General features: G+C 42.1%; 1 protein-coding gene across 1 annotated transcript in view; it reads right to left on the reverse strand.

Annotated features, from left to right (window-relative positions):
- Positions 1-22,235, reverse strand: part of LOC133151396 (teneurin-3) — a 286,876-nt gene that overhangs the window by 253,251 nt on the left and 11,390 nt on the right. The window contains exons 2-3 of the mRNA XM_061274374.1: positions 19,101-19,274; positions 16,650-16,714 (exon numbers count right to left, since the gene is read on the reverse strand). Of these exons, the coding sequence (XP_061130358.1) occupies positions 16,650-16,714; positions 19,101-19,207 (172 nt within the window). The 5' untranslated portion in view covers positions 19,208-19,274. The remainder of the gene's footprint in view (positions 1-16,649; positions 16,715-19,100; positions 19,275-22,235) is intronic.

The following is a 22,235-nucleotide window of genomic DNA, read 5'->3' on the forward strand; positions in this document are numbered from 1 at the left end:
TTTCCTCAAATGTACAGAAAGTGACATGTTTTTTTTTTGCAGTACAACTGACTTATTTGTGCACATTTACAAGTGTTACAGTAGTAAGAGACTAATTGTCTGGTGAAGTCTTGGGATTCTGTGGGGACGGTAAGATGAAGTCTTTGATTAATTGTGGGTTTGATGACTGTATTATGGACCCCTGTCTTTTGGAGGTCTCATTGTCTTTAATTGTCTAAGAAAAAAAGACGAGTACTTGACCTTCACTGGTGTGAAGAGCATAAGAATCACGTAAGAGCTCCACTCTGATTAAAACAATCCAGAAAACCAGGGATGAGAACGGCAAATGAAAAAAAACACTGAAAAGTAGATGGGGTCTGGGGGCCGCATGGGAGTTTTTCCTTGCCCTTTTGGGAGCTTAAGATCAGGGGATGCTTTGAGAATAATTGTCAATTTTTGTCTATGTGAAGCCCTTTGAGACTGCTTGTGATTTAGGGCTATACAAATAAACTTGACTTGACTTGACTTGACTTGGTTACGGACTGTGTTCCGAGTTGTAAGATGATGCTGCTCTCGATCCATGCCCATCTGAAGCAGTTCCTGATCCTGTTCGACTTGTCTATTTCCCTGGCATGATCCTCGTCTTTTTTCTCTAAAACTTTCACCATGCTGGCTAAAACTTTTGCTAATTAGGCAAATGAGTAGGCAAATGATGTGACGAAAGTAGCGCCAAAATGCTGCCGAAAATAAGGCGGATCTCAACGGATCTACACGATTCACGAAAATGATACTCCTGACGGAAAAAAACACGGAAATCCGCGGATACGCGGAAGATTCTCATCCCTGAGAAAACAACATTTAAACAGGAACGTTCCCATGTCATGCCATTAAAATCTGCTTCCAATGTGCTGGGGTTACCTTAGTTGAAAATGCATGACCCCAAAATTTACTGTGGCAACTTGGCCAACTCCAAAATTAAAGAACCAACTGCTTCTTGGGCCTTGTCAACTTTTATCGATGATGTATCCCTGACTACATCCGAAAAGCAGAACCTCTGACCCGGCTTACATCCTGTAAAATACAATTTAAATTGACACCAGAGGCTGAATCTCCACCTGCCATTCTTAAGCATTTGTTCACATTCCTCCTTAATTTTAAGTCATCTATTACTGATCTCCCTTGTTTGAAGTAAACGCCATAGATTCAGGAGTAGGACCTGTCCTTTCTCATTGATCCCCAGTAAACCAGAAGTTCAACTGTTATGCCTTTTTCTCTTGACACCTTAGCCCAGTCAAAGCCAACTTTTATGTATTGTATTTTCCGGACTACAGCCACAAAACGCACAATGAAGAAGGAAAAAACATATATACATGTAAGTCACACTGGAGTATAAGTTGCACTTTTGGGGGAAATTTATTTGATAAAATCCAACACCAACGACAGATATGTCATCTTGAAAGGCAATTTAAAATACAAATAGAATAGAGGCAACAACAGGCTGAATAATTGTACAGTATGCCAACGTTACATGACATAAACAACACACTGAGAACGTGCCTGGTATGTTAACATATATTAAGAGTTATTCAGATAACTACAGTATAGTATAAATAATATGCTAACAAGTTTACGAAACCATCCGTGTCACTCCAAATACCGTATTTTCCGCACTATAAAGCACACCTAAAAACCTAAATTTTTATCAAAAGTCGACAGTGTGCCTTATAGTCCGGTGCGCCTTATATATGGATCAATTGATGAATTTGTTGATCCATACTGGTTGTACACAGTGCCCTGCCAAAATGTTTTAGTACGTTTTAGTACGACTAGTAAATTACAAGGTCGCATCGCTTCCCAACATTACGGTAACTGTAGTCAGGGGGCGTCACCGAATAGCTGTTGTACCCGCGAGGCTATTTCATTTCAAAATAGGCTGCTCCATTAATGTTTCGAGTAAATCTACGATATGGAAGGGAAACATAGGTAAGTAGTACCGATGCGTTAGATCGAACTTTAGTCAGTTCTGATCATTTTATAGGAGATCGTTTGAGAAACGCGATTGTTTACACTTTGCTGAGGCTCATGGGAGATTGCGAGCTGAGGCTCATGGGAAATTGCGGATAGCTAATGCTATAACGATAGCTGCTATACGCGCGAGGCTATTTTATGTCAAAATAGGCTGCTCTGTTAATGTTTCGAGTAAATCTACGGATCGATATGGAAGGGAAACATAGGCAAGTACCGTTTTTTTCCATGTATAATACGCACCCTAAAAATGGCATGTTGATGCTGGAAAAAAGCCTGTACCCATGTATAATACGCACCCAAATTTTGAGTCCTACTTAAATCCGTAAACGTAAAATTATTTCAGAAAAAAGATCACCTTTGGGAACAACCGGATGTTATTCTGCCGGTCGGTATAACTGCGCATGCGCTAGCAAACTCGATAGCGAAGAAATGATTCGGATTTGTGTAGGGTACATTGTGACAGCAAACGAGCAGGTGATCGAGCAAGCGTCTGATACGAGAGCATTGTGTTCGTATGGAGCGTGTTTGAAGTGAACAGCAGAGAAGAAAGCGCATCCGTAATTGCGGCCTCCGTATCATATCCGGATAAAAAAACAAACAAAAAAAAAAAAAAAACTTTTTTTTTTGTACCCATGTATAATGCGCACCCCAGATTTTAGGACAATAAATTAGTTAAATTTTGCGCATTATACATGGAAAAAACGGTAGTACCAATGCGTTAGATCGAACTTTAGTCAGTCCTGATCATTTTATAGGAGATCGTTTGAGAAACGCGATTGTTTACACTTTGCTGAGGCTCATGGGAGATTGCGAGCTGAGGCTCATAGGAAATTGCGGATGGCTAATGCTATAACGATAGCTGCTATACGCGCGAGGCTATTTCATGTCAAAATAGGCTGCTCTGTTAATGTTTCGAGTAAATCTACGGATCGATATGGAAGGGAAACATAGTAGGTAAGTAGTACCAATGCGTTAGATCGAACTTTAGTCAGTTCCATTTTATAGGAGATTGTTTGAGAAACGCGATTGTTTACAGAGGGCTCGTTGGTTATTGGCTAGTGGGTGCATACCGCAACCCTAGTCAACCTCAGTTTGTTGCAGTAAAGCTTCTATTTTATGGGCCTTATAGTCCGGTGCGCCTAACATGTGAAATGATATAATAATGTGTTAATAATTTCACACATAAGTTGCTCCAGTGTATAAATCGCACAACCGGCCGAACTATGAAAAAAACTGTCCAGCAATTGTCCTTACCCAGCAGGAATAGAGGTATTGACTGGAGGGGGATAGGGAACATTTCACTGTTTACGGACAACAACAACCTACCACACATTTGAGTAGCCATGAGACTCAATTACCCTCAAGCCCGTTCGGCTCTGTTGCTCACTTCAGTTTTGTCTTAACCAAGTGGGTCCAAAAACACTAAACCTGATTCTTTGTCCAGGCCCCATGATTCTGTAATTGATGATTGACCGAATTGTTTCTTTAAGTCAAACAAATGAAGCTTTTTTGTTTTTTTACCTCAAATGATGAGTCTATGACAGATATAATCATCTGCAACGATGGAGTTGCACAGGTGCTACTTTGGGAAGGGGAAAAGAAAGTCATTGAAGCCGTGAATGCCACTCTAGTTCCATCGGTGTGTCCAGAAGGGAAGCTGTTTTTCCTGAAGTGATTAAGGCCGGATGATCTACAGTGGGGACATGCTTCAAAAGTTGCATGCCATCCTGGAAAAGGTAAAACTCATTTCCTCATTGCCCAGATGTTCCGGTGACCCGAGTTGCTAAAAGACATTACAGAATTTATCAACACATATTCTGTGTCTGTGTAGAATAAGTCTTCCAATAGATCTCCAGTAGGTTTACTTCAGCCTCTGCCCATTCCATCTCATCCTTGGGCCTATAGGTCTTGGAATTTCACTGCAGGCCTCAAAGCATTCAAAGACAACGCAGTCATATTCACTGTTGTGGATCGGTTTTCAAAGATAGCCATTTCGAGGCCTTGCTTAAAGTGCCATCATCCCTTAAGACTGATGATTGGTACAACATTTCTTACTCATGGCATTCCTGTTGATCTGGTCACAGAGGTCTGCAGTTCTGGATGAAGTTCTGGAGGCAGCTCTTTGCTGCGTTTGGCATCAGCACCATTAATCTTGGTTATTCCACTTACACTCTTTTCTATTCTGCCACAGGTCGGTCCTAACTCATGACCGCATGCAGATACCAACCCCGCTTATACCCATCACAGTAATGAGATTTAGCCATTCCACCGCTTATACCCATCACAGGAATGAGATTTTGCACCACCAATGCAGTCTCATCTCCAGAGGGAACATAGAGTGTGGAAAGACGAATGGGCAACTGTTCTGCGCTGAAACTTGCTCTCCAGACCAAGAAGAGTCCCAAAGTGTGGCTTTTGACATGGTATTCGCATCTGGCCAGAGGTTCAAAGAAGCTGGGATCAAGAATTATTGGTCCTTTCAGGATGGATTCAGTGGTAAATCCTGTGGCCATAAAACTTCCTACTTCTCTAAAGATTCACCCGTGTTCCACGGGGATCTGCTCAAACCAGTTGTCTCCAGTGAGTATCTGGCAGTGTCGCCTCCTGTTCCACAGCTGATTGATGGTGAGCAAGTGTATACAGTTCAATATATTTTATATTCCAGTCTAAGGGGCAGGGGTGTGCAGTATCTGGTTGACTGGGAGGTGTATAGTCCAGAGGAGTGTTCGTGGATTACCCAATCCAAGATCCCTGGTCCGCGTTTTCCGCACGACTTCTACTCATTCCAGCCGTTGAAGTCAGGTAGGCCGTCAAGGGGTGTCCGTTGACGGTGAGCGATGATGTATGTACCCTTAGTCTGTTTTTTCTTTCTAGTACCAGAGTGAGAGTTGCTGGGCGGTTCCTCCTCCACTGGCCGTTCATAATTTGCTGGCTGAGACTGCTCACGAGTGTCACACTAGTCTCTTGCTCACCTCTGTTGCCTGACTCGCCGCTGCTACTACTTCCTGTTTTTTTGCTGCCTTTGGCTCTTTGCCATTTTGTCTCATGTAAGTAGTTGTTCTTTTAACGCGCAATTTATTCCTTGGGCTTTTTTGTTAATTAATTAATTATTTGCGTCAATTGATTATTATTCATTGTAGTTTTTGCAAGTTTTTGTTTGGTCACTAGCCGTTTTTGCAAGAGTCATTTGTTGGACTTTAATGCAGACTTTGTATTAATAAAGATGTGTAAATCATTTATCTACTGTATATCTGCGTTTATGGGATCCACATTTATGGTTTACTAACATAACATAAGTCCAATCATATTACTCCGATACTAGCTAACATTGCATTGGCTCCTGGTCCACTTGAGATGCAACTTCAAGGTTCTGTTACTAACCTAATATTACACGACATAGCTCCTTCATAGCTCATTGAGATAGTTTTACCATATGTTTCGTCCCGAAACCTTCATTCAAAATCGCCGGGCTCGTTGGGCTCAGGACTCTAGAATACACTCCCTGCAGATATAAGAGCCACTACCTCAGTGGAAAAATTCAAGATGTGAAAAAAGGCACATTTATATGGTCTTGCTTTGAGTTGAACTATGCTGTCCGATTTGACTGCCGTTTTTACTCTCTCTCCTGCCGCCTCCTCCCTGGCTTGGGCAGGGGGCTAGGTGACGACCAAACAGAAAGTTGTTGTCTGGATTCTACACCAACTGACCAGGACAAGAACTGAAATGGACCATCCCCTCACAGGCGCTGCCATGATGACTGAGGCCATCTTTCTACAGCGCTTCATTTGAAAAAAAGTTGGCATGAGAAGTTTAGTGCGGCTATAAAGAAAGACTATCACAGAATAATTGCTATGACACTGCACTATCATTACTTTCATACTTGATACTTGTTAATACTTGATGGGATACAAACGATCATGGCTCGTTGAAGTGTAGCTAATGGTGAGTGCTATTTTTCGTAATGATTTGTTTTTATTGAAACTCATTGAAACTAACTTCACAAGAAAATGGACAGTAGCACTAAAATCATTTGGGTCCTGTCTTTATTTAAAATAAAATGTGTGAGTATGTGTGCGAGTTGTGCATTGTTGAAACGTCGTGTCCCGAAGGGATCACCACCTTATCGTGGTGGGGCAGGTTGCGCGACTCCATGACCCCTAGAGCTATGTCGGCCGGAGTCTCGTACTCCTGGCAGGGTCACCTAAGCCGAACTGGTCGAAGGGTAAAGTCCGAACTAAGAGTGATCCCGAAGACCTCAACGGTGGAGCAGGCAAATGTTAGTAGCAATGAGAAGCACCACAATGGCTGTAAAAGCGGACAAAGGCTAAGGGAGCACACCGTGACCGAAAAACAAGCTGGTGGCGGCACGCTTTGAGGCGGTTTTCCAAAAACCTGGATTCCGGCAGCTTCCTGCAGTTGTAAGAAGATGCCGGTCGTATAGGGTCTCCCTTGCCACTGGAACCATCTCCTTACAATCAAGGCAGTTCGCTGGGGAAAGTGCACCCCTCATGCCACTCTAAAAACTATCATTGCGCAAGGCTCCGACCTCAGAAGTCAGGTGGCGATAGAGCGTCCAGTAATGAGGGTAGGTTTGAATGAGCTGGAAGCTCTTAGCTGAAACTCTGCACGCCAGCGACGCAAGACAATGGTTGTTAGCAGCTGGGACTGAGTAGCAGCTGTTTCCGGCAAATCCTGTGCGTCTGAGCAGCCCTATTTAGGGACCGCACTGCTTACCCTAATTTGGGAAAGGCCAAGAAAAGGTGGCCTAAAGATTGACCACTCAGCACAGTACCCGGAAAGGAAACCAGTCTCCTGCTCAAGCTCACAGAATCACCAGTGGGTGTCAGTAAAAGGCTCATGACTCTTCACATCCCCCTCGCTGCAGATACGTATGTCCCTTTGGTAAGTGCCCATACACCAACTCTGCCATTCAATCATGAAGAGAAGGACCGCTACTACCAGGCACTCGATGACATCCTCAGTCACATCCCGAGGAGTGACAAAATCTTCCTGCTTGGTGATTTCAATGTGAGAGTCGGAAAGAACTCGCTGAACTGGAACGGAGTGATCAGCGCCCACGGCATTGGAAAAATCAACTCCAATGGCATGAGACTTCTTAGTCTTTGTGCGGAACAAAATCTTACCATCACAAACACCATCTTCTAACAAAAGAACAAATATAAGGCATCCTTGGATGCATCACAGGTCCAAACACTGGCACCTGATTGAATATGCGATTGTGAGGAGGGCTGATCTCAAAGACGTGCTCATTACAAGAGCTATGCGGGGGGCAGACTGCTGGACTAACCACCGCATGAATCTGACAAAGGGCCGAATACACATCCGGCCCCTAGCATGTCATGGTGGCCCAAAGAGGAAAGCACTCAACTGTGCCAGACTGTCCAGCAGCGACACTCGTGACAACTTCCGTGGCTCCCTTGTTGAGAAGCTGGCAGACAATGAGCCGCTGATCCTCTCAGAGTCTGGGATGGATGAGAAGTGGACCTCTCTATCCACAATCCTCTTTGACACTGTAGCCCATTGGTTTCAAAACTAAGAAACTGGTTTGACTAGAATGCTGGAGAGATCTCCACCCTCCTGGACAGAATGTAAAAGGCAGCGCCAGCCTGAACAACCCATAATCCCCATTCCATAAAAAGCAATGGCAAGCCCTTCATTCTGAGGCACAAACAACCCTCAGAAAACTGCAAGATGAGTGGTGGATCTCAAAGGCCAATGAAATCCAATCTCACGCCGATAGAAATGATATGCACAGTTTCTATGATGCAGTGAAAACCATCTACGGGCTCAGAAACTGCTCCCAGGCAACTGTTAGAGCTGATGATGGAACATTTATAATCAAGGATCAGGCTATGATAGTGGAGCGGTGGGCTGAGCATTTTAACACCGTGCTCAACCAGACCACCACAGTGGAACTGTCCTTGAAGACCTCCCCGAAAATCCTAGCTTGCTAGATCTAGACCTCCCTCAAACCTTCAAAGAAATCCTGCACACACTAAACTAAGAAACTGGTTTGACTAGAATGCTGGCGAGATCTCCACCCTCCTGGACAGAATGTAAAAGGCAGCGCCAGCCTGAACAACCCATAATCCCCATTCCATAAAAAGCAATGGCAAGCCCTTCATTCTGAGGCGCAAACAACCCTCAGAAAACTGCAAGATGAGTGGTGGATCTCAAAGGCCAATGAAATCCTATCTCACGCCGATAGAAATGATATGCAGTTTCTATGATGCAGTGAAGACCATCTACGGCCTCAGAAACTGCTCCCAGGCAACTGTTAGATCTGATGATGGAACATTTATAATCAAGGATCAGGCTATGATAGTGGAGCGGTGGGCTGAGCATTTTAACACCGTGCTCAACCAGCCCACCACAGTGGAACTGTCCTTGAAGACCTCCCCGAAAATCCTAGCTTGCTAGATCTAGACCTCCCTCAAACCTTCAAAGAAATCCTGCACACACTAAACTAAGAAACTGGTTTGACTAGAATGCTGGAGAGATCTCCACCCTCCTGGACAGAATGTAAAAGGCAGCGCCAGCCTGAACAACCCATAATCCCCATTCCATAAAAAGCAATGGCAAGGCCTTCATTCTGAGGCGCAAACAACCCTCAGAAAACTGCAAGATGAGTGGTGGATCTCAAAGGCCAATGAAATCCAATCTCACGCCGATAGAAATGATATGCAGTTTCTATGATGCAGTGAAAACCATCTACGGCCTCAGAAACTGCTCCCAGGCAACTGTTAGATCTGATGATGGAACATTTATAATCAAGGATCAGGCTATGATAGTGGAGCGGTGGGCTGAGCATTTTAACACCGTGCTCAACCAGCCCACCACAGTGGAACTGTCCTTGAAGACCTCCCCGAAAATCCTAGCTTGCTAGATCTAGACCTCCCTCAAACCTTCAAAGAAATCCTGCACACAGTCAAGACCCTGAAAAACAATAAATCCACTGGACCTGACCTGACATCATCCCAGCTGAACTTCTGAGGGAAGGAGGCTATCTCTGTACACAGACACTGCATTCCTACATTTCAGAGGTGTGGAGACGAGAGTGCGTCCCACAACAGTGGAAAGATGCCAACATTGTGACCATCTGTAAGAACAAAGGAGACAAATCCATCTGGTCCAATAGTATGGGTATCTCTTTGTTGGCCATTGCTGGAAAGGTCCTTGGCCATTGCTGGAAAGGCCATTGGGGTATCTCCCAGTTGGCCATTGCTGGAAAGGTCATGCTCGGCAGACTCATCTCATCAATATGAGAATGGGTCACCCCATAGTCAGTGTGGTTTTCGGAAGGACATGACCTTTATGACACGCCAGCTCCAAGAGAAATGCTGGGAGCAGCGCAAGGCCTTTGTCGATCTCTCAAAGGCATTTGACACAGTGAACAAGGACCTATTGTGGCAAGTCCTGAAGAGATTTGGGTGTCCATCGAAGTTTCTCACCCTCCTTGCGCAGTTCCATTCTGGGATGATGGCCTGAGTGGTAGTGGTAAGACACAGGTCAGAGCCCTTTGAACTGATGTGGCAAGGCTGTGTGCTGGCTCCAGTTCTCTTCAACATCTTCCTCTCCTGTGTCAAAACACTGGTACACAGGAGGATGCAGGAGCAGGCTGGAGTTACCATAGACTTCAGGCTTGATGGTTTAACATCCCACGAAACCCAACAATAACCTTCACAGCAGCAGGGCAACAGCTGCCCACCGATGCCCACCTTCAAATACCTTGGAAGCAGAATGTTTGACACCTGCTCAATGGATGACAAGATCCAGAACAGCAACCTCAAACTCCACACCAAAGTGCTGGTCTACAGAGCAGTATGCAGGGCTGTGGACTCGGACTCGGGGACTCTGACTCGTCGGACTTGGTCATTTTTGCCAGACTCGGACTCTGTGCTGATTTTGACCGAGTCCACCGAGTCCGACAATAAAAAAAATACGTTCAATTTTATTTTCATCATGCTGCTGAGAATGTGCGTAGGAATAATGTCCACAGCCCTGCTTGCTTGTTATGAAGACAAATTTAGTTGTTGCGTGCGCGCCCGCGCCTGCCTGCCTGCGTGCATGCACGTACAAGACCCACAATGCCCCGCGCGCAGCCAAGATGGAAGAACCCGGGAGCAGCGAGGGAACAATGTTTTGCCTCTAGATTTGGGGGGGTAACGGAGCGTAAGTTACGATCAATGCGGCCACGTTGAGTTGCACTTAGGCTAATGTTTACATTATGTACCAATGTCAAGGACGGTTATGTCACCCAGCTTATATCAATGATGTGTTTCGATAGTTGTGGGGTCGTCACTAATTATTTGTGTTTAGATAAATGTCTGAGCTATAATGGTGTAATTAATGATTAAAACTTGAAAGTATCTGTTTATTGTATTTGTTTATATGTTTAATAAAGACAAAGCCATCACAAAACTGTTGTAATTATTTAGATTTTGATTTAAATTAGCCTTGAATAAAGACTAAGCAGTCACATGAATTAACAGAAAAAAATGGACAGCATGACTCGGACTCGTGGTCAAGAGGCCGGACTCGGTGCAAAAATCCGACCGAGTCCATAGCCCTGGCAGTATGCAACACTGCACTACTGTATGGATGTGAGGTATGGACTATTGACAGAGAAGCATGGAGACCTTCCATTTGAGATGTCTCCAGAAGATCCTTGGCATCACGTGGAAGTACGGAGTGCCACACACAGAAGTGCTGTGTAATGTCTCTCTCTCTCTTCTCTCTCTCTACAATTTAGCCCTACTTAGTGTTTAGTCTATATATACGTTTTTAAGCTGACTGATGACTTCACTTTTTAGGAGGTTCAATAAAAAATCATACATCCATAATATTCAAAGTGAAGGAATGGGGTCGAAATACAAAAAGTCTTGCCTAGCTACAAAAACAGATATGCTCAAACTTCATTGAATAAAGTACAAAAGCAGACAAGTATATTCACATATTAAATCAATAAAAGAAACATTTTAAGCATATAATTCTACCTGCACACCAAATCTAATAAAAAAGACATAACTAGACATTTTTATATATGGTAATGACATAGGTTTTTATAACTTCATGATCTGATATGTATTTCTGTGCACACTGAAATAACAAATGATTGTTAATATATTGCCTGAATAGCATAACGACCCTTAAGGAAATATTTAATGCATGCTTGATGTTATTCTAAATCACGGACACTGCTCAAGGTGTCTTAGAATGTTCTGTACTTGATTATATCTTGTGTTTTGATTAATGCTTGATGTGACGTCGTATTTTGCCTAATGCTAGACGCCAGCCTTGGATTACTATTGAATGTTCTGGACAGAAGGAAAATATTTTGACTAACAATGAAAAGATATGGTTGGAAGAATGTGACAAAGTTAGCAAATACATTGTAAGTGGTGAGTAAGAACTTTGCATACTCAGGGAACATTAACAAATTGATGATGTCACACACAAAACTTCACATAAGTCCGTACAAAATGACAAAATTGGAAGGATGATGAATGGACGAGGTGCGACAGTGTATGTGCAAGAATAGAGGAAAATGTTTACAGGAAGGTCACTTGAAGATAAAACCAGCAGAGGTGCCAGAGGGAGAACGCCAGGAGGAAGACAGCCAAGAACACAGCTAAAGGTGATGGCCAAGGCCGATAGACGGGAAGGAAAATAACAGCCCCCACACACATCGAATCGCCTATAACCAGCACCCAACCCCACGGAACCAGCTCTCACCGAACCAGCACCCACTCCCATGGAATCAAACTCTCCTGCGAACTTCCCACACCCCCATAGACTCATCACCCATCAAACTCGCCCCACACCGACATGTGCAACTGAATACCAAAGAACCTTGAACGTTGCCTTTTCTAAATGGAGACTTTCTGATCTTGAGCATTGTCGCGACAGAGGCCCAGCGCTGTATTGTATCTTTCCTGAAAACAGAGTTTTCTTAAAAAGAATTGTGATTGAACTCAATCAACCTGTTTAAGACTACCGTATTTTCCGGCCTATAAGGCGCACCGGACTATAAGGCGCACCTTCAATGAATGGCCCATTTTAAAACTTTATCCTTATATAAGGCGCACCGGACTATAAGGCGCACCATTAATGCATCATGTCAGATTCAAATCATTCTCCATTTTATCTTTTTTATTTCAACTTCAGACGGAAACAAATTACTTTATAATCATAAAATAATGATCCATAGTCTTTTTGAGTCATGATTCATAGTCTTCAGCGGGCCACTTATGATTGATTTCATGACACAATGCTTTGGGCCAGTTTAAATTTAGGAATTTGGTCCATATATAAGGCGCACCGGGCTATAAGGCGCACTGTTGGTTTTTGAGAAAAATTTAGGTTTTTAGGTGCGCCTTATAGGGCGGAAAATACGGTAATTTTGTTTCTGTGTCTTAGTCTTTTCCTAACACTGAAGAAGAAAACGAACACGCAGTGAATAAATAGGATAACAGATGATTGGCTCTGTCTTTTGCCGTGAGGCGCAGATAGCGCGCTTCCCAAATTGTGGACAAAATCCAACAAAAGGTTTTTGCACTGTTGTAGAAGCATTAAGACAGAAAACGCATACGTCTTTCTGTAATATAAATGAAAAAAAAAAAAGACATCTTATCAAACAACAAACGACCAAGACAATGGATTTTGTTTTACTAATTAGCTAAATCTAAAACACACACAAAGCACAATGGGACAGAAGTTAACACACACACAAAGAACCAATTACTTTCCTTTTAAAGGAGCTTTGACGAGGTCTTTATCCTTTGAGACACTATACAAAGGACTAAATCAAAACATGTTTTTGTTGATTCAAAATAAAAGATTTTAGATATCTTGGACTGGGCTCACAAGGCATATTAACAGAGTTATATGTCAATGACCAATTACTGATGCAACATGGGAGTACACACACACACACACACACACACACACACACACGGATTCTTGCTTACACACCTCTTTGCCTCATTAAATTAGAGCCATGCTGTGTCAGTCTGTTACCCACAACTCCTGCTGGTGAGGACAGGAGACAAGGGTCATGGGAGAATGTTGTCTAATCGTCAGAAGCTTTGTGCTTGTAAGAGTATATTTCTGTGTGTGTTTTTGTGACAAGATAAGATGATTCTGAGTGGTGGTGATGATCAAACAACGTTGGATCTTTGAGCACAGAGCCTTTGGAGGAATTTCATAAAGGAAACCAAAACACTAACAAGTCCAGTCCAAAGTGAATATAAAAACTTCACTTAAACATACAAATGGACCCTGCAAATGACCGTTTGCAACAATCTTGTTTTTTTGTGTTTCATTAAAAAGACTGTGAATACACGAGACACCAAAGTACTGTCAAAGTCAAAGTCAAAGTCTGGTTTATTGTCAATCCCTTCATATGTCAAGACACACAAATAAACCGAAATTCCGTTTCCTCTATCCCACGGTGACGATACATAGCACACGATGGCGTTGCAATGCATGAAAATGTATGGATAATGTATAAATGAGTTGTGTGTTGCAAATTGGAGTGAAGGAGTCTCTCCCAACTCATTTAGATAGCCTCCCGATTATTCGTAAAATCTGACATAGTAGTTGTAGCTGCCGGATATTACCAAGAATTCAGTGACCATTACATGGTTGTCAGCAAGTTTCGAGATAGGCAACACAATTTAATGTGTCACGACGCGTCCCCGGTTGTCCTATTATGTGTCTGTGTTGTCATGGTTTCAGTTTGCGTCTCTGTGTATTCGCCCCTCCCCTCCTGTGTCTGCCCATGATCAGTGTGATTACCCTCACCTGCCTCTCGTTACCTGTCTTGTATTTAAGTCCTGTCTGCCTCTCACTCCTCTGTCGGATTCTTTCATGTCCTTCTGTTCATGGCTCTGTCTTTCTGCTCTGTTTCTGTTAGCCAGCCCTGTCGGTCGGTCAGTCCGGTGTTTGTTTTGTTAGGAAGTTATGTTAGTTTGCCCGTTGTCCCTTCATCCTCCCTTCCAACTCCCTTTTCCCTCAATAAACCCTGGTCCAAGCTGCATTTGGTCGCCCTGGCTCCATTTCCGATCGTGACATAATGAGCACTCATCCTAAATTCTAACCTCAGAAACTACATTATAGTGTATTTTATTTTGTCAGTAATTATCAGAATATATATCATATAATTACATAATCTACCAGTAAATTGCAATTATATTCATCAAACATCTTGTTATCTCTTTTTGGCTGTGATGGATCAGGTTCTATTGCATGTACGACTAAGTGAGTGGCATACAGTATATCCTGACTTAAATTTAAAATACTGGGCATCAGGGATGGCGCTACACCTGGGCGATGAGGGGCTATAGCCCCATCAGAAATGTGTGTAGTGTGTAGCTGTAGTTAAGCCCCTCCAGCCTCCAGCATCTTATTTGATATTCTAAAATCTATTTCTAAACTATTTACTCAGCTTCCCTGTATCGGTGAGAGAGTTAAAAAATATATATTTTGAACCAACCTTGCTGGTTATGGATACTTGTCAGAATAACAGAATTTCACAGGGGATATGTTACGCATTTTATGTATTTATTTACAATTAGACGGTGTTCCCACACTGAAAATCTGCCAGTGTTAAAAGTTCAGGGACAGTGTTTTTAAAAAAGGTTGCTTGTTGAACAGTCGACCTAGCATTCCCCTGCACACTTCGTAGACACTGTTTTTGTTTCCTTCATTGCTGCACTTTATATTTATCTTATTTATCTTATCTTATTTCATATTTATAAAGCTATGTCACTTTTTATCCAGCCTATATGTCATTCCTTTGTTGAGAGCCGTATGCATCGTAATTTCGTTTTGTGTGCACTGTGTGTTTACAAAATGACAATAAAGTCTGTCTAAGTCTAAGTCCACTGTAATAAAATAGCCTGTGTAGTCCAGAACACGCTTAGATTGTTAATATAGGGCATCATGTGGATTCATCATTGACGTATCTTTTTGAAAATGAAACCACTACCTTAAATAATGATTTCATTTGACTTGTTAAAGTCAAGTCAATTTTATTCAGCATCATTTTACCATTCATCATGATGTTAAGGCTATTTATTTATTTATTTACCTACCTACAAATGTTGTTATTATTATGGATTTTGATTACCTGAATGTATTTAGAATCGAGTAGGACTTGTTCACTCTGGGTCTGACCTTATTTTATTATTGGCACTATGAAATTTTATATGCAAATGCAAATGATGATTTATTTATTATTTGTGCCTTCTTGTTTTTATTTTGTGTCGTCTAATTGTATGTTTATCGTGTACTGTGTCTCGTCGCCGTGGGATGGAGGAAACGGAATTTCGGTCTCTTTATGTGTCTTGACATATGAAGGGATTGACAATAAAGCTGACTTTGACTTGACTTTGATGAAGGAACATAACATTGTTTCCTACTGCTGTTATATAAGAGCTATATGAAATAGCTTTAATAAAATTATTTAAATGCTTTGAATTGAAATGAAGTTGTAATTAAGGTAATTAGGCGTGGGGTATTTTTCCCCCAATAAAATTGGGGAATTTTGAATTGAAATGAAGTTGTATTTAAGGTAGTTAGGCATGGGGTATTTTTTCCCCAGACTGTATCATGTTGGCATCAATGATAATTGGTGTTGATCCAAACACTCAATAGTGTCATCATTACTGCATTGTCAACACATTTTGTTCCAGCAACACAACATTTGCTGTTGAACACTAAAATGTCTTATTAATGTTACTTTAACCCTGGGTGGTGTCGATGGGCACTTGGCTGGTGTTAAAATTAAAACCCTTGGTGTTGAATTAACACCAGCGGATTAGCAATTATGAATTGCCATATTACCATCGGAAACGTCAAAAATGCAAACCATGCAACACTAAACTGAAATTTAAAAAAAAAAACTCAATGGTGCACAGGTTTGACAGAAGACTGGCCAGGGCAAAGAGTATGGGGGTCTCTCAGTTGAACCCGCTGAGCTTGGACCAGCTCAACAAGGTCAAATTGGAAGACGGCTAATATCATCTCCGCCCCCAGACGCCTGCTTGTGGGCTGGTCCCAGGGCGGGTGCGGACGGTGCCCCGTCCAAGCAGGGGGCTCAGCGAGCCAAAAGTAAATTTGACTGTCCACTGACACTTTGTAAGTCATGTATCAGCACATTCACTAAAAAGGGACATGCATGTAAAACCAGCAGGTTGTTGGTCGTATTATAGTTGTTGATTGAGTGTGCTATTGTCAAAAGCTTTTTTTTGCTTTGTTACTCTGTAACCCAGCTACGTTACATACAGTACAGACGGTAAAAAAAAGAAGAAATTGCATGCCAACACGCCATTAATACTAAAATAATGTGAGGAGTGATTTATATGGCTGTGTCAAATAACACACCCAAAACATTGATAATTCGGTAACAGGTGAGCAATGCCCAGAGAAAGGAAAACCCTGTCATTAAAGTTACATATGATGGGTTGATACTAGCAAGAAAACCAAATACAAACTACATCTTAACAACAACAAAAAGGAAACATCAATACATAACTTAGAAGGGACCTAACGGATGAAGTTAAATTATTTATTCTGTGATTGACCTGTCAGTGCCGTGAGTATGGATGAGGTCTTACCTATGCAGTAACACAGCAAGATCGAGAGCAGTACAGACAGTCCAACGGCACTGAGTGCTGTACACCTAAAAGGGGAACACATCATATTGGTGTGTGAGCTTTGTAAATGTTTCGTTTGGATTTTTACTTTGATTTTTCAAAATAATTTTAGACAAGATTGTCTGCAATTTAGGAAGGAGTCAGTTTATATCCACTGAGAGGGAAAACAATGTTATTGCCTGGAAATAATTTACATATGACTATTGAAATGCATATACATGTGGATTTGACCGTTTAAACACAGAAGCTAAACACATTAAAGATTTTTTTTGCATGTCAGTTGTAAGTTAGTCACTAACTGGATGTAATGACAATATACACATAGTCACAGTTCAGGTGCGGGGTTCAATTCTGGTGCTTGTCTTCCTGTGTGGAGTTTGCATGATCTGCCCGTGCTTGTGTGGGTTTCCTCTGGGTGCTTCGGTTTCCTCTCACATTCAAAAGGCATGGTAGGCTGTTTGCCTGGGTACTTCGGTTTCCTTACACATTCAAAAAGCATGGTAGGCTGATTGCCCACTCCAAATTGTCCATAACTGTGGTTATGACTGTTAAGGTTTCTTTGTCTATGTGTGCCCTGCAATTGGCTGGCTCTCAGTGCAGGAGTACTATGCTTACCGCCCAAAGACTGCTGGGATAGGCTTCAGCATGCCCGAGACCCTCATGAGGATAAAGCAGTTAAAAAAAATGGATGAATAAAAAGATGAACACACTTTGAACAAAAGGTACAAAAGGTAAAGGTACGTCGACAGCGATCGGTATCGACATACAACTACTTATTCTTACTAAAATTGGCAATTGTTGCCACGACACGATTTGCTTCACAAAAAAAAAAAAAACAAATCCAAAGTATTTCCTGATTGCTCGTCTGGCGGTGATTACGACATGAGCCACGTTGACTTAACCGGCCGGGTCATACCAAAGACTGTAAAAATGGGACCCATTGCCTCCCTGCTTGGCACTCAGGGTTGGAATTGGGGGTTAGAAGGAGTGGAGCTCTTTACAAGCCCTAGGCTTCGTCTCCCTCCTTGCACAGTTATTGATATAATAATATGTGCTAAACAATAAACTAAAACTAAAACGTGCATACTTTGTGTATCATCAGAGGGAATGGTCTTGTCAGGCTGCATTGTTTCAATTAAGCAAATGGTAGATTGTGAGGGTTTTGGTTTTTATTTGTATGGCTTTTGACTCCCATTACCATTATTCATTCAGTCAATACTTCTAAAATATGTTAATCAGGTCAACAATTGTGTAAAAATGCATTTTAATTAAATAGTTGAAAAAAACGTGGCAAGTCATATTGTGCTATTTATTACTGTGAACCACTCAAAGGTGTCAAACTCCAGTCCTCGGGGCCGCATTCCTACACGTTTTCCAAGTTTCCCTCGTTAAACACAGCTGATTCAATTATCAGGCTCCTGCAGAACGTGAGGATGAACTGATCATTTGAATCAGGTGTGTTTAACGAGGGAAATTTGGAAAACATGTAGGAATGCGGCCCCCGAGGACTGGAGATTGACACCCCTGCTAGGCAACTACAATCTTTGAGGGCCGGTCCTGCATGTTTTCTATGGTTGTATTCAGATCAGAAAAGTCCTTTATTCCACTTGTTTGGTCTGGGCCAAAAGCAGACTTATTTTTTTTCGTTTGGTGCAATTCCCCTTTCAGACTGTACAGTTTGCAAGTGAAGTACCGTAATTTTCGGACTATAAGTTGCGTTTTTTTTTTTTCATAGTTTGGGTGGGGGGGCGACTTATACTCAGGAGCGACTTATATACATATATATGTTTTTTTTCACTTTTTCGGGCATTTTATGGCTGGTGCGACTTATACTCCGGTGCGACTTATAGTCCGAAAATTACGGTATAGTTTGTAAATAAATCCACGCTTGTGACAATCTGTGCTCCCATTGGGCAGCAATGACCAGGGTGGCACACAGAGCACAGACCCGGAAATGGAGGAAAATATGCGGTGGCTTGTTAAGCCCGAAAATGTGCATCCATCCTGGAGTTGGTTTGGATCTACCCTGTTCGTATTCACACCTGAAGCAAACCGCACCAGAGTCCATTTGGAAGCGAACCAAGACCACCCTAAAAAGTGGGTCACGGCCCGGTTCTTTATTCCGCACCAGGATTCATTTGCGTGTATTCAGACCTCCATAAAAGGTCCGGACCAGCATTAGAATCGAACCTTGGTCCTGGACCAAACAGTGAGGTCTGAATACACCCTATGGCTTCCTGTTGCAACACACCTGATTCAAATGGTCAGATAATTAGTAAGGCCTGCAGAAGCTGGATAACAATCCTGATCATTTGAATCAGGTGTGTTCCAACAGGATGACATAGAAAACATGCAGTACACCCCCCTCGAGGACCGGAGTTGCCTACCCATGCTTGAGATGTGCAAACTTACCTCCATGAGCAATATTTGGAGGATTTTTTAAACTTGAAGGCAGAGCGGGACAAGGTGTTTCTTGGCAAAGGTCTAGTAGGAGGGGAGTACACTGAGCCTGTCGCCATAGTGTAGCCAGGTGTTGCTGTGGAGAAGAGGGGCGTGGTACCTGTACCTGTCTTAAAAAGAAAGTGCCTGGAGGATGAGAGAGAAAAAGAAACAAAAAAATGTTACGTTCCACACCCGAGGAAAAGTGTTGGTACCCTTCAATTAAAGACTCACAAAGGTGACTGGAATAACTTCAAATTGGTGCAAATTGGCAAGCCACAAAGCTTCTGGGAGAATGTCCTTTGGATTAATCTTTTTGGCACAAGCCGCATCAGCTCCGGGATTATAGATGCAAAAAAAAAAAAAAAAAAAACACTCTCTACTGTGAAACACTGATTATATTCTGGTCTCGCTTTTATGAATCCAAACCAAGTGTCTTGAATCTGTGCAGGGTACAATGACATCTCAAGACTATTCAGGCATTTGCTGTGCTTCTCAGTATAAGAAACCTTTGTCTCAGCCGCAAATCCTGGGTACAATGGAAGGTCTGACAGAGCTCACTGACTCCCAAAAGACGATTATCAAGTGTCTTTTCTGAACTCTGATCCAAATCATACTAAACATATGTGGGAGGAGATGAAACATGCATGCTTGGAGAAGGCACCTTACAAAAAGTTGCTTTCAAGGTACCGTTTTTTTCCATGTATAATGCGCCCCCATGTATAATACGCACCCTAGAAATGGCATGTTGATGGTGGAAAAAAGCCTGTACCCATGTATAATACGCACCCAAATTTTGACTCCTACTTAAGTCCGTAAACGTAAAATTATTTTAGAAAAAAGATCATCTTTGGGAACAACCGGATGTTATTCTGCCGGTCAGTATCACTGCGCATGCGCTAGCAAACTCGATAGCAAAGAAATGTTTCGGATTTGTGTAGGGTACATTGTGACAGCAAACGAGCAGGTGATCGAGCAAGCGTCTGATACGAGAGCATTGTGTTCGTATGGAGCGTGTTTGAAGTGAACAGCAGCGAAGAAAGCGCATCTGTAATGGCGGCCTCCGTATCATATCCGGATTAAAAAAAATCTGGATATTTTTTTTTGTACCCATGTATAATGCGCGCCCCAGATTTTAGGACAATAAATTAGTTAAATTTAGCGCATTATACATGGAAAAAAACAGTAAATAATATATTGGGGATCAGACTTAAATTTCTGTCTTTTTTTTTTATTATTCCATTGGATCTCAAATAAAAAGCAAGGTCTGATTTATTTATTAATTTAAAACGTATGATTACTTTGCTCAGTATCAAGTTGTATCATTGTTTCCCATTCTTTAAACAGGAGAGCACAAACACGTTTGCCATGTATATGCTTTAAGTCAGTGTTTCCCAACCTTTTTCATTCAAAGCACACCTTTTCATTGGAAAAAAGGCACACCACCAACAAAAAATATGTTAAGTGTGACACCAGCTTCTATATTAAAATCAATTATATTACAACGAAAGACGTAAAGTCCTATTCCTATATATGTATGGAGAGTCGAATAATTGAATAAAAAAAAAAAAGACTAAATATTCTTTAAATTGTATTTATTTTTTAAATAAAAGTGACAGTGTTTTAAAAAGATTTTAGACAATGTAAGGAATAAACTATTGAAAGTGATTGGGATTACCGTAATTTCCGGACTATAAATCGCGTTTTTTTTCATAGTTTGGGTGGGGGGGCGACTTATACTCAGGAGCGACTTATATATATATGATTCATATATATGTTTTTTTTCACTTTTTTGGGCATTTTATGGCTGGTGCGATTTATACTCCGGTGCGATTTATAGTCCGAAAATTACGGTAAAATCCAAAAGAATCAACATGACTTAGTTTACTGTTTTAGACTAGCTCTATGAATATTGCGACAATAAGAACAAAGTCGCTTTTAAAGAGGCTCTGCTGTTCTGACAGCAGCTGAGTGGCTATCACAGTCGAGGTGTCTTGACTTGACTGTGTATTTTATCCATCCATCCATTTTCTGAACCGCTTAGTCCCCACGGGGGACGCGGGCGCGCTGGAGCCTATCCCAGCCGTCATCGGGCAGTAGGCGGGGGACACCCTGAACCGGTTGCCAGCCAATCGCAGGGCACACAGAGACAAACAACCATCCGCACTCGCACCTAGGGACAATTTGGGGTCTTCAATCAGCCTACCAAGCATGTTTTTGGGATGTGGGAGGAAACCGGATCGCCCGGAGAAAACCCACGCGGGCCCGGGGAGAACATGCAAACTCCACACAGGGAGGGCCAGAGGTGGAATCGAACCCGCACCCTCCTAACTGTGAGGCGGACGTGCTACCCAGTGCTCCACCGAGCCGCCTGTGTATTTTATGTTGGTGAAAAATGAACAATCCAGGTTCTCCCACAAACGCATCACAGCCGCCATTGTGTCACTGTTAGCAAAAGCACACAACAAGGCACACAACAGAATATGTGCCGATGCATTACAATCAGACGGACACAACATGAAATCTCAAGATTCTCTGATTTGCCACGCATGCACGATTAGCAAGTGGCTGACCAGGCCTTGCGCTAACTGACCAGTGGTTTGGCAATCCTGTTTACAATTCGCTTTGTTATTAATATTGGACAGTTTCCCACGGCACAGCTGAACATCTCTCACGGCACACCAGTGTGCCGCGGCACAGTGGTTGGGAAACTGCATTAAGTTAATGTATCCCATTACACAAAGTATAATACAACCATATTCCGTGTAAAACAATAAACAAACTTGGAAAAATATTTTTATATGCCTCGAACAGTCATAATATATTTGTTTACAGTGATCCCTCGTTTATTGCTGATAATTGGTTCCCCGCGATATGTGAAAATCTACCAAGTGGAGTCAATATTTTTACGATTTCCGCACAAGAGTTTTATAATTGTATTATAATTGTAATTGTGTGTACTCCAATAACACACAATAATGGCTTATTGTTTGTACATACATTATGAGAACGTAAGTGTTGTTTTTTTCAAACAGTGGAGTGTAACTAAAATTACCTTTAAAAATTATTCACATACCCGTGTCCGTTGCCTTAGATTTAATTGACGTG

The sequence above is a fragment of the Syngnathus typhle genome, linkage group LG3 (assembly GCF_033458585.1).
Source record: "Syngnathus typhle isolate RoL2023-S1 ecotype Sweden linkage group LG3, RoL_Styp_1.0, whole genome shotgun sequence".
NCBI classification, from domain to species: Eukaryota; Metazoa; Chordata; class Actinopteri; order Syngnathiformes; family Syngnathidae; genus Syngnathus; species Syngnathus typhle.